The sequence below is a fragment of the Dermacentor andersoni genome, chromosome 7 (genome assembly GCF_023375885.2).
Source record: "Dermacentor andersoni chromosome 7, qqDerAnde1_hic_scaffold, whole genome shotgun sequence".
Taxonomy (NCBI): Eukaryota; Metazoa; Arthropoda; class Arachnida; order Ixodida; family Ixodidae; genus Dermacentor; species Dermacentor andersoni.
In genome coordinates this window covers 94,083,723-94,097,406 of record NC_092820.1, presented here as the reverse complement: position 1 = coordinate 94,097,406, position 13,684 = coordinate 94,083,723, and the positions used below count along the sequence as shown (strand labels likewise).

The window sequence follows — 13,684 nt, the reverse complement described above, 5'->3', positions numbered from 1 at the left end:
GACGGCGGCGCAAGGTGCAAGTAAACTACTACAGGTGGCGGCGCCAGGTGCGATGATGACGTTCCGATCATAATAAGCCGTTATCGCTCTTTAGAACTGGAACGGTCTTTCTGCTGGCATTGTTGACATCACTTGCCTGTCTTTATTCCAACAGCGTGTGACGGATCCCTTTTGCAAATAGCTAATGATGCTCACATAATGTGGAACTTATGTAAAATCCACTCCATTATGTAATACCCGCTCCGGGGGACTTTGAACAATGAACTGAACTTAACAGTGCGCAATTTCCATTTGTGCAAACTGTTACAGCTATATCGTTCTGTCACGCGGCCACCTCACAGGCCTCGCAAACCATGAGGCATAATTTCCTAAAAATACTCATGATATTTGCCCTTTTCATTGCTACCAAAACATCATATTGCAACTACTGCGTTTCCAGAGAGCGCGATTAACTGCGACAATGTTTCTCATCAGTTGGTCCTGCAGCGCTCTTCCTCCTGGAAAGGAGCCGCATTGAGTGAACGTGTCCGAATATGTTGCCTTGTACGTCACGGCCAGTCGACTTACATATTACTGGACGTACATCAGAAGAAAACGTGCGAACAGAAAAATGCGCGATTTCACCCCGCACAGTGCGGCGTTTATCTCCTCTGCGAATTTCCCTGAAATATGCAGTTTCGCGGGCTGGTCTCAAGTGTTTTCAAGGCTGTCGTGGCGCTGCACTACGCAGTAGTACTGCCTTCCAGGCTTGCGCGATATTGAGGTCACACTTTCCATCGCGGAAACACAAGCCACGCACCAGCAGCACGCGTGCGTGGGCGAACGGGCGCGCACGTGCTCCGATGTGAGGGGCCGGACGCGACCGCAAGCTTTCGTATCTGGTCGCTAGGGGGATAAAACGGCACTTTGCACTGCCACGGAAACTTGAGCTTGTCTCGATTATTGCGGAGCACAAGACCTTAACACGCCACAAAGCTCACGCGCGACTTTTTCCTTCCTCTGCGCCTCTCGTGAAGCCCACACCGTCCTCTCCATGCAGCGAGAAATAGAAAGCAATCTCTAAAGACACGCTCTGCCTTAAAGCACACGACGGAAGCAACCCGATGACGTCACAGCCGCCATGCATTGGGTACCAGGTATGGATAGCCGCCTATACAAAGGGAGATCTAGCATTTTTTTTTCAGAACCTGGCAATAAACAGTGTCGAGTGTTATATTGAACAGCCGCGGACCATAAAGTGCGACCTTTCTGCGAAATTTGTGCAACAGGACAGACGTAAGCGCAAGATCGCGTTTCTGATGCGCAGGCAAAATCGCATGTCTCACGGCTTCCCAAGTGCAGCGTTTGATGAGTGACTGCTTCGCGTCGTTTCTCGGGAGAGTAGTGCTCGCCTGTATATGGGTCTCAGGAGGTGCATGCCGTGACGTATTTCCTCAGCGCGCTTGATCTGCCGCGCCTGAAGGAGCGTCGCGTTGAGCCTGAAGAGCGCGTCCAGCTTTGCGTCGCCGTAGAAGCTGCCTCCTTTCCTCTGCCACGAACCGCACACGTGGCCGTAAAAGTCGGTGCACGGGTCCCTGGTGTAGTTGAGCAGGTTGTTCAGGTACTCCATGGCGTCCGAGCACTCTGCGTAAGCACCGCCCGCCACCCGGAAAGCCTTTTCGCCTAATTTAAACAAACCTAAGTCTACCAGAATCCTACAAGAAGCCTCAAGAGGACAGGTATGGAACGACGACTGGGCGCCTGCACTCGCGTCTTACATTGTTTCAAAGAACTTCTTTTGAGCGTAGCTTCCAAGGAAACCACCCGTATGCTCAAAATAATGTATTATACACTATCTAGAGGTTTATCACGTCTTGCAGTGGCACTTATTTTTGCTCTAGCAAACGCAGTAGAAACTCACCCGTTACGCGAGTAGTTCGTTGCGTGCCATTCGTAAGAATAGAAAGGTTGAGTTCCTCTTAAGAAACCTCCTTGAAGATGCTGCTAGTGCGTAAACCCCGCTGTTTTGTGCTGCCAAATCCGCAAGGACTTCCAAAGCGCGAGCCGTGGCCGGATCGCTTAAGGGGTGGAGTGGCTTACGCTTGCAGGTCGATCTATTTTTATATTATATATATATATATATATATATATATATATATATATATGTAGAAATAGGTCGTTCTGCACTTTTAGCAGCTGCGGTCATCCTCTTTTCCTGGACACGATTTTTCTGTATCAGGAAGCGATAGAGTTGAACCCTGGTTTTTCAAAGCCTCGATTCGCGGTCTTTTTTCTTTACTTTACGAGCAAATTCGAGCTCCCAAAATGTCTTAGAATGCGTTTAGTGTATCCATTAATTCAATCTTACAAAGGTAAGTTGACCATCACTCCCGATTTTACGAATGACTGAAGAAAAGCGGCAGTTAAGTGGAATTCCTAAAATATCTGTGCTTATATGGTGACATGCAACCAGGGGCGAAGCAAAGCACTCCATAATCGTAGATGGCTGTAAGCATGCGTTTTAGGAATGTTCCACGACGAAGCTAGGTCATATATAGCGAGCCCCGACCAGCAGGTAGAACAGGCAGCTTTCGGGTTCCTGCGAACAGGCACGATCCAGTCTCGCGAGCTACGAGACCTGCGCAACTTTCTCACTGAAAAGCCATAGGCAGGCCAAAATAAGACACGTTCGCTAATAAATTGGCGATTTAACCGATGCGTTCGAGTATGTTTTGATTTTGCGAAAGTTTGACTATTCCTCGTCGATATCATAAAGTCCTGGCTCAACTGTGACACACAGGTCTGGCAAAAAGTGCCGCAGAGTAGATTGGCAAGCTATATAGTTGGCGCTGCATTTTTCTGCGCAGCCGTTTTCAACCTGCAAGGAGCACATCCTGCTTTGTCAAGTCGTGCCGCTGCTTGCTGTTCTCGTACATCCATAGTTTGAGAGCAGTCCATCAGTGTATTCAGGTCAAATACAGGTTTCGCGGTATGACATTGCGCGCAAAACTGCGATGTTAATCACGATCAGCATGTTATCCTTTGCTTATTTTCTTGCGGTCCAATTACTTTTCGGGCACCCATTAAATACGGTATTTCATTGTTCCGATTAAATTTGAGGGCCACTGCACTTGTTCCTCACTTACTCGGTGCGGAGTTTCTTCGTTCCTCCTCCTTAGTTGTCGAGACTTGCCGCCTCGTAGCCACGGATGAAACTGGAACGCGTACAGATGCTCCCGCTTTTACAAATAAATCGTTGCTATGCAACGTGACGTACAGCCAGTCGTCTAAAAGCGTTCTCTACCACGAGAGATCGAAGGAAAGTAACGTTACCAGTTATTCGCTCGCTCGGTGCCTGCATCTGCGCCCAAATTATTGGGTGTTACGTCCCGAAACCACAGTCTACTTATAAGGCACGCCGTAACGGGAGACCCTGGAAATTTGGACCACCTGGGGTTCTTTAACGTGCACCTAAATCTAAGTACGCGGGTGTTTCCACATTTCGCCCTTATAGAAATGCGGCCGCCGTGGCAGGGATTCGACCCGTGACATCGTGCTTAGCAGCCCAACACCATAGCCACTAAGCAACCACGACGAGTGCACCTTGGTTCGAATCCCACCCACCACTGGACTTTTTTTACCGCGATAACGTTAAGGGCCTACTGTCGCAGAAACTCCGACGTCGGCGTCCCAAGTCCAGCGTCGAACGTCTTGACGACGCTGAACATACCACGCATACCCAGCCACGCAGACCCTCTGTGTAGCGCAAAGACGTTACTAAGTGAATTTGTCAAAGTGAAATGCTTCAAAAAATTGTAAAGCATGACTTACACACAGCCTACAGACATGATCGCGTCGGGTTGCAGTTTCAATATAAGAGAAAACATATTCCTGTCACGCCGAAACTCAAACACAAACCCCTTTGCAGCGTTTCTACCTTTCACAGAGCTGCGCGCGCCCGGTTCCTTCCAACACCATCCAGATGGCGCTTGCCTCCGCGCATGTGCGGCCAACGCAAGAGGCCGCGTTTCTATCAGAAAGCTCGCCTTCGTGCATAGTGTTAGCTGCCAGCGTTTCCCGCTAAACATTACGCTTACCTAAGCTACAGTTGCCGAAGCGTGAGAAGCAGTCAGGGATCTTTGAAATGCTATTGTGTTCCACTCTTAAAGGCGAAGCTTAAGCGTCCTCCACAGTTTTTTCTTGCTGAAGAGGCCCCATACAAGCCACACAGTAAGCTACCTACCGCAATACATAGAGTTTCCCACAAAAATTATAAGCGGGAATTATGACGTCAGTGTCCACAGGAGTTGCAAGTATGGCTACTGAGACTTGGCTTTGCCTAAACTTGGTCCTTTTGGTTACAGACGGTGTTGCGATTTTTCTGACCACAAATTCAGTATACTCAAGAATATAGGGCTATATACGTACGCAAAAGTTGGTAGTGACTATGCACGTGGGCCGAAATGTATTTCCTTCCTGCGTTTACTGAACTGTTATTTCTCAGAAATTCAGCAAGGTAAATTAAAGAACGCCGTAATATAACCTGAAGGATGAAATAAAGTATGTAATTCATTTCTTACCCCTCTTTCCAACGATAGCTATTATCAGTGCCAGAGTTCTATTTATAATAACTTCTGAAACTAGTTAGAAATTAAGTTTAAATTCTGTAGTTTTACGTATCAGTACTACACTCTAAAACAACATTGCACCCTTTGGGCTGTATCTTGCCGCACAACAATAAACGTCATCTATCTTGCCCGCATTTCCTTTCATAGACGCTGTGAGCCCGGTACTTCCCAGCAATGAACGGCATGCGCGCTACCAGCATGACAAGCATTCCCGACAGGAAACTAGCGGGCGCGGCGTTTTCAAGAAAGGCAACGCAAGCAAGGCAGATGATGATTACCGTTGTGTGGCAGATACCTTTGTCTGAGAGTGTATGACCTGAAATGCACGCCGTAGTTGGGGGCGCTGGATTACCGCAGAGTGTTTGGAAAGAGGCAAAGAATGCCTCGCATTGATGAAAATTCCGGCATGACCCATCGGATGACAATGACTGTCGACGTTGATGCGATTAGCACTCAAGCAATGTAGCGACACACCTATAACCACCGCCGCAACGCTCTATGTAAAAGACGTCCACTGCAGTCGGACTCTTATCTCGCGCTTAGCTGTGGACACGCGGCGCTATCTAGCGGCACGCGAGCAATCTACCGCGCGATGTCCTTCATTTTACGTGTATCCGAGACTGCCCCTGCGGCGTGCCGGTGCGCGCTTAAGTCGGATATTAATAGAGAGTTTAATTTAGGGGGCACAAGCGGCTTGCGCACGCAACAACTAGGGGCGACGGTACTGCGCATGCGCAGGCCCCTACGCCAGGGTCTGCGCATGCGTAGTACCGGCCCCCCTAGTTCTTGCGTGCGCAAGCCGCTTGCGTCCCCTAAACTAAAATTCTCTAATCCATCGCTAATCCCAGGCGTTCGTGGCGCAGCGTGCTTTGCCGTCAAACTTTTGTGCTTGAGAAACCCGTGCGACGCGGGTTGGTTTCCACCCAGCGCCAGAGGAATTTAAAGGATTAGATATGATTGAACCGCGGCGTAAGTAGACAGACAACAAGTGGTCGATGTAGGCTAAGGCTGCTAATCGAAAAGGATACAAATGGTTAACAGGCCTGCTCACTATCGCAGACATTACGTTAGAGTTAATCGGGTACCAAGAAGCTTAAAGCTTATTCCCGTGGCCGCACCATCGGTGACGCATGCGATGGTCTCGGGTATGCTGGTGCCGCCGACGAAGAAAACGAAGATTAGGATGGCCACGAAGGCTGCGAGGAACCCGGTCACAGTCAACACCACGAACAGAGACATCTGGTCCTTGCTGCTCAGCGTGGTCTCCGAGCTGCTTTTAGAGCCGCCGGTTCCTTCTGTAATGTGTGCAAGCGCTGTTTTCAAACGTCATGCCAATGGCACCAGGCTGTTTCGCGCATATAAGAGCCTTCTACAATAAATGCTATAGAGAACTCGTACGTTATATACAGGAGCAGCATGCGTGGCGGTTCACCGAGCATCGGGTGCGCCAGCGTGAGGTTCATCGAAGGCAGTACATGGATTGACCTAAACTTGGCCCTTGCGGTTTCAAGTGACATTGTGACTTGTGTGATGTGATCATACTGTACAATATATGGCTGTATAAATGCAACAATCTGCAATGAATACGCATGTACACAGATGCCAGTTGTCCTGCTGTGTTTAGAACATTATAAGTGCCTAGTAATTTAGAAAGATCAAGCGTAGGAAACGGTGTTACAAAAAGGTTTGAAGCCACAAGAACCAAGACAAGACAAATTGAGGTATTAACCATGCTAGCTTAACGACCGCAGCGCCAGAGTTCCCATTAATAGCAGCAGTTGTGCTAAACTTTCTGTGCGCCTTCTCTTTGGCGATTTGTCGAACGACGTAAGCATGAATATTTGTCCATGCGTAAAATGTATGGTAAAAGGTAACGTTGACATCATCTCAAAGGATGATGATGATGATGTGTGGGGTTTTATGGCGCAAGGGCCAAGTATGGCCAAAGAGCGCCATGTCTGTGCTAATGAGTTTGCAGTGTAATTATGATTACTATGAAGTTGGTGTGACGTGGCTGTAAAGTGGCCTTAAAATATACGCTCTAAAGTGCGTGAAATCTGTGTAGTAAAATTATGGCGATGACGTATGACTTGTACTATGAACATTTAGATGCATATAAAAAGAATGATACGATAGGTAAAATATATCAGATTATGAGAAATGCCAGAGCACTACTGCCTCCTTAGAGCCCTTGAAACATAAGGGCCTGGAGGCATGTGCTATGCAAAACATTTATCGCAGTGACATCCTCTGGAGAGAGGAGGCGCTACGAATTCATGGGACTAATAACATGTAAGACCACATCTCTAAGAAAACCTAGCTCTGTGTCTGTATTAAAAAGCGGTTCTGGACCAAGAAGCACTGCAGGATGAAGAGGAATGTGCTGTCGGTATGCTAATGAAAAATGTCTCTTTCTCTCAGATTCGGCTTCCCGACACTCTAGGAGGACGTGGAGCACGGTCAGCCTCTCCCCGCATCTACCACAGGTTGGAGGCTCACTTCCGGTGAGTAGAAAATTATGGGTGCCAAACGTGTGTCCTATTCTCAGACGAGAGAATAGGACATCTGTTCGGCGTGATTTTGTAGTAGAGGGCCAGAATCCTAGCTGTGGTTTTATCAGGTGGAGCTTATTATCCGTTTCCGCGTCCCACATGCGTTGCCAGTGGTTTCGCAATCTCCTTCGCAAGAAAGGCCTCAGATCTGTGACAGGCACCGCAGCGGTAGGATTAACAGCTTGCGATGCGGTTGACGGGGCCATCTCGTCCGCCAGAACGTTACCCTCGATGCTCCTATGGCCAGGCACCCAACATATAATGATATGCTGGTTAGATCTGTACGCTATACACAAGACGGAATATAGTTCATTAAGTACTGGATTTTTGTGTGCATAGAGTGACATCAGGGCCTTCACGGCACTTAGGGAGTCTGTATATATTGCTGACTTTTGGAGTTTTGATTTTCTTATATGCTTCACAGCAGACAGTAGTGCGTAGGCCTCGGCCGTAAATATACTTGTTTCCGGATGTAGTACATCGGATTTTCAGAAGGATGGACCGACGGCAGCATACGACACCCCGGCATTAGACTTCGAAGCGTCTGTGTAGAACTCTGCGCAGGAGTGCTTGTGCAGGAGTTCTAGGAAATGAGTTCGTATTTCGATCTCTGGTGCGTGTTTTGTTACTTCTAAAAAGGATATGTCACATTCTATGACCTGCCACTCCCAAGGCGGTAACACCTTGGTTGGATGCATTAGGCGAAGCTCGAGGAGTGGGACACGCATTTCATCACTAAGCTCCCTCACACGAAGCGAGAAAGGCTGTCTTACAGAGGGACGGTTATGGAAAAGTGTAGTACATGTCATATCGTTAACAGTGTTAAAACATGGATGTTGATGACTGGAATATATTTTTAGGAAATATGTAGGCTGATGTAAAAGTTCACTGTAGATGGGGGGACCATCCACTTGATTCCGCGTATAAGCTTTCAATCGGGCTTGTTCTGAAAGCGCCAGTGGCTAAGCGGATACCTAGATGGTGAACAGGGTCTAGCACCTTTAGCGCGCTCGGGGCGGCAGAGGTATATACTACAGCACCATAATCCAATCGAGACCGAATTAGGCTTTTGTATAGGTTCATTAAACGCTTCCTGTCACTACCCCATGTAGTCTTGGATAGAAGTTTCATTAAGTTCATTGTTTTTAGATATTTTTCTTTCAGATATTTAATGTGTGGAATGAAAGTGAGTCTGTAGTCAAGTATAATACCCAGGAATTTGTGCTCTTTGTTGACAGGTATTTAGTGTCCACACAGTTCTAAGGAAGGATCCGGAAACAGGCCTCTCTTTCTTGTAAAAGAACACAAGAGCTTTTGTGGGGGTTGATTTTAAATCCGTTGTTGTCTGCCCACTTGGAAATCTTGTTCAAGCCCTGCAGCACCTGTCTCTCGCATACTGAGAGGTTACAGGATTTGAAGCCAATTTGAATGTCGTCAACGTAGGCAGAATAAAGAATGGCAGGTGGTATCGAAGCACGAAGCGTGTTCATCTTCACGATGAAGAGCGTGCAGCTCAGCACGCCTCCCTGTGGTACACCTGTTTCTTGTGTGAAAGAAAGGTCGCGACAATACGTTGCCGATTTTCACTCGGAAGATGCCATTCAACAAATAGCTTTCAATTATTTTCAGCATATTGCCACAGATGCCCATTTCCGACAAGTCTCGCAAGATGCCGTAGCGCCATGTTGTGTCATATGCCTTCTCCATGTCAAGGAATATTGACATGAAAAACTGCTTATGTACAAATGCGTCCCGAATATATCCTTCAATGCGTACAAGGTGATCTGTTGTCGACCGGCCTTCTCTGAAGCCACACTGATAGGGATCAAGTATATTGTTGAGTTCAAGGAAATGTATGAGTCTGCGATTAATCATTTTTTCAAAAACCTTACACAGGCAGCTTGTAAGAGCTATGGGACGATAGCTTGCCGCCATGGATGGGTCTTTCCCCTGCTTCAAAACAGGGACCACAATTGCTTCTTTCCATGCAGTTGGAAAAGTATCCTGCAGCCCCAATAGTGTTGAAAATTGTGAGTAGTGTAACTTGAATGTCATTGTGTAGATTTTTGATCATTTCATACATGATTCTGTCAGAACCCGGTGCGGAGCTCTTGCATAATCTCAAGGCAGCTCTGAACTCGGCAGTACTAAAAGGAATGTTGTATGGTTCATTCTTTCGACATTTTCTTATGAGTGGCTTACATTCTTCTATTTGCTTGTATTTGAGAAAGGATTCTGAATAATTTGTTGGACTTGACACGCTCTCAAAGTGCTCCTTAAGTGAGTCTGCCTGATCTTGCAGTGTATCGCCCTGTGTATTTACCAGAGGGAGTGAGTACGTTTGTCGACCTCTAATTCTATTTGCCCTGTTCCTGACTTTAGCCTCATCTGTAAACGAGTTAGTACTCGATAAAAAGTTCTGCAAACTTTTTTTTCTGGCCTGCCTGCGGGTTCTCCTGCCTTGAGATTTTACTTTCTTAAAGTTGATAAGATTCTCTGCAGTGGGGGAAGCGCGTAGCAACCCCCACGCTTTATTCTGTTTTTTACGAGCTATCCTACATTCATCGTTCCACCACGGGACACTCCGTCTGCGTGCCAAGCCACTTCCTTCAGATATGCATTTTGATGCGGCATCTATTATGAACGCTGTAAAATACTCCCCAGCCACATCAATTTCTAAAGAAGACATATCAGCCCATGAGATTCTAGATGGAGTTCGAAATTTCTCCCAGTGGGCTGTATCTATCTTCCACCTAGGAGCTTGTGGGGGAAATTCATTTTCTTTAGATGTTCTTAGCAGTACGGGGAAGTGATCGCTCCCGTAAGGATTGCTCGTAACTTCCCATTTCAGTTCGGGCAGTATAGACGCGGAAACTATACTAAGATCTATTCATGAAAAGGATCTGTTTGCAAGACAGCAATATATGTGGGTTCTTTCTTATTGAGAAGGCACGCTCCAGAAGAAAAAAAGGAACTGTTCAATGAGACGACCTCGCGCATCGATGCGAGAGTCTCCCCACAAGCTGCTGTGTGCATTGAAATCGCCAAGAACAACACACGGTTCTGCAAATTCATCTATGAAGGACTGAAATTCAGGTTTGTTTAATTTGAATAGTGGGGGTATGTAAAGCGAACAAATAGTGATGAGTTCGTTTTGCAGGACAACTCGAACCGCCACTGCTTCGAGGGCCGTTCGTAGCTGCAAACGTTGACACGCTATGCTTTTTTGAATTACAATGGCGGCACCGCCCGATGATGCAACAGCATCATTGCGATCTTTGCGAAAAGTAACGTGCTGTCGAATAAAGTTTGTGTGTTTTGGTTTTAAGTGTGTTTCCTGTAAACACAGCACTTTTGGATTGTGTTTGTGAATGAGTTCTTGGAAATCATCAATGTTTCTAAGGAGACCTATGATGTTCCATTGAATAATTTGTGTATCCACATTTAAAGTAAATTAGTGCTGCGTGTACAGAAACGGAAGTTATGCTTTAGACTACAGAGCCCTTTCGAGGCCCTGTAATCGGGGTTTTGCCCTTTCTGGAGCGTTCGAGGGAGCCTCGCCGCTCCTTAGGCGCTTGGTGCGCCTTGAGGATGGGTGTAGTGTCCATTGCCTCTTGTGAAGCGCCGGACACGTGCTCTTGCGAGCGGGAAGTTACCACCGAGGGTACCGCCTTGGAGGGCAAGACCCCTGCGCCCACCAGCCCGGAGGTCGATGGGGCTCCCTCGGGGATTTGGCTGCGCCGGCCGTTGCCAGCGCAGGAAGGGACCTGGGAAGTTGAGGCAGCCTCGGCTGCGTCCACCTTCGGGGTTGATGGTCCCTTCTCCTCGGTTGACGGAGCAGCTCTAGCTGCAACCGCCGCGGGGGCAGATGGCGTAATTGCCGACTCACTGTTTGTGGGTCGGACAGCCGCCGCAGGCCGTTGTGACGCTGCCCCCTGACGCGCCACTTCGGCAAAGCTTTTCTTTGGCAGGTAAGCTACCCGCCTGCGTGCCTCTTTGAAAGATATGTTTTCTTTAACTTTGATTGTAACTATTTCTTTTTCTTTTTTCCATGATGGACAGGACCGCAAGTACGCAGCGTGTTCCCCATCACAGTTCACGCAGTGGAGAGAGTTCTCACAAGCTTCAGAGGTGTGTTCGTGGGCACTGCACTTCGCACAGGTATGGCGGCCTCGGCAGCTCTGCGAGCTGTGGCCGAACCGTTGGCATTTGAAACATCTCAGGGGGTTTGGCACGTATGGCCTAACATGGAGCTTAATATACCCTGCTCGATTGACTCGGGCAGGACGCTCGAACCGAAGGTGATTATCAAGTGTTTCGCTTGGATTTCTTTTCCGTCTCGCCTCATCTTAATTCTTTTGACATTTATAACGTTCTGTTCACTGAAGCCCTCCAAGAGCTCAGCCTCAGTGAGCTCCAGCAAATCATCGTCCGAGACAACGCCGCGGGTGGTGTTCATTGTACGGTGCGGGGTTACTGTTAGTTGGTTATCCCCAAATGACACAAGCTTAGGCAGTTTCTCGTATTGTTCCTTATCGCGGACCTCCAGAAAGAGATCACCGCTTGCCATCCTGGTCGCCTTATAACCGGCTCCAAAAACATCAGTCAAAGTCTTTGATACAAGGAACGGTGAAGTAGTGCGCACTGGTTTGCCGGGTTTTTCAGAGTGAACTACATGGAAGCGTGGGAAGTTGTGGACTTGGCGTCCGAAAAACTGAAAAACTTCATCGGTGTGCCCTCTTTTCTGAGGGCGATCAGGGAGTGGAGGAAAGGAGCTATACATAAATAGATGTGAAATTTCGGCAGTAACGCCAGCCACCCACCGTGGAGTCCTACAAAGGGACGCTGCAGGGCCTGAAAAACAGGGCCTGCAAACGCCAGCTGTACGTTACCACTATAACCAAACATGAAATAACCTAGGTTGGCTATTCACACAAGGTTAACCCTTGCTGCCTGGAAAATTGGAAGTAAGAAGAAGCCAGGAGAAGACAGGAAAGGTGGAAAGTGAGAGAAAGACGAAGGCTGGAGGGAGAGAGAGACAGGAAAAGGCAACTACCGATTTCCCCAGGGTGGGTCAGTCCGGGGGTGCCGTCTACGTGAAGCAGAGGCCAAAGAGGTGTGTTGCCTCCGCCGGGGGGCCTAAAAGGTCCGCATCTCAAAGGAGGGTCGGGATCTTGTAGCGATGTTTTTTTTCCGATTCCATTTCTTTTCGCACATTTCGCACTTCGTCAGTCAACTGCAGAGCAACACTCCGCCCAAGTTTGCAGTAAACTTAGCCGGCCGCAAACCGTATATAATAACTATGCCATAGGACCGAGCGGAAAGCATCTTTAAAAATCCGCGGCCTAGCACGCCACTACAAAAGAAACCTATACGGGTCCAGTGGAAAGGAAGTTTCACAGTTGAACTACGGATCATCGTCCGAGGAAGGGACCTGCCATCGCCGCATTTCCGATGCAGTTGGCCTACCTCATGCTAACAGGGAATGAATGAATGTGTGGTTTTTATTGGCGCAAGGGCCAGGTATGGCCAAAGAGCGCCATACTTCGCAGTGGAGTGATGGAATGTATGAAGTTGATGTGAGATGGCTGTAAAGGGGCCTAAAATAGTCGCTGTAAAGTGCGTAAAATCTACGTGTAATATCATTATGGCGATGACTAATGACGTGTACTTTAAGCCTTAATGTACATTGCGTTAAATGATATGATATACACAACATGTCAGAGGTAAAGATTGGCCACAGCACTACGACCTCACCAGAGCCCTTGAGACACAAGGGCCTGGAGGCATGTGCTATAAAATGCTGCTGTCGCAGCGGCATCCTGTGGAGAGACGGAGCGCTACGAATGTATGCGCCTAATAATATGTAGGACAACATCATTCAAGAAACCACGACTGCTTTCGCGTTAAAAAGCGGTTCTTTGCCAAGAAACATAGCCGAATGAAGTGGGGTGCAATAGCGGTATGCCAGAGGAAAATGTTTCTTTCTCTCAGCTTCGGCTTCGCGACACTCCAGCAGGACGTGGAGGACGGTCAGCCTCTCCTCGCATCTACCACAGTTGGAGGTTCATTTCGAGAAAGTAGAAAATTATGAGTCCCAAATTTGCGTCCTATTGTGAGATGACAGAATAGGGCATCTGTTCGCCGTGATTTTGTTACGGAGAGCGAGAAACCTAACTTTGGCTTTATCACCTGCAGCTTAGTATTTGTTTCCGCGTCCCACAAGCGTTGCCAGTGCCTTCGCAGTTTCCTTCGTAAGAAAGGCCTCATATCTGTGACAGCTAGGACAGCAACTGTAGGTTTAATAGCTTCCGATGCAATTGACCTTGCCATCTCGTCCGCCAGAACATTACCCTCGATGCCCTATGCCCAGGCACCCAGCGTATAATGACATGCTGGTTGGATATATAAGCTATACACAGGATGGAATAGAGTTCATTGAGTACTGAATTTTTGTACTTACAGAATGGCATCAAGGCCTTCACGACACTTAGGGAGTCTGTATATATAACTGTTTTTTGGAGT

At 47.7% G+C, this 13,684-nt stretch overlaps 1 protein-coding gene across 1 annotated transcript in view; it reads right to left on the bottom strand.

The window, feature by feature from the left end:
• Positions 1–13,684, bottom strand: part of LOC126534112 (uncharacterized) — a 59,085-nt gene that overhangs the window by 21,271 nt on the left and 24,130 nt on the right. The window contains exons 4-5 of the mRNA XM_055072978.1: positions 5,726–5,902; positions 1,392–1,623 (exon numbers count right to left, since the gene is read on the bottom strand). Of these exons, the coding sequence (XP_054928953.1) occupies positions 1,392–1,623; positions 5,726–5,902 (409 nt within the window). The remainder of the gene's footprint in view (positions 1–1,391; positions 1,624–5,725; positions 5,903–13,684) is intronic.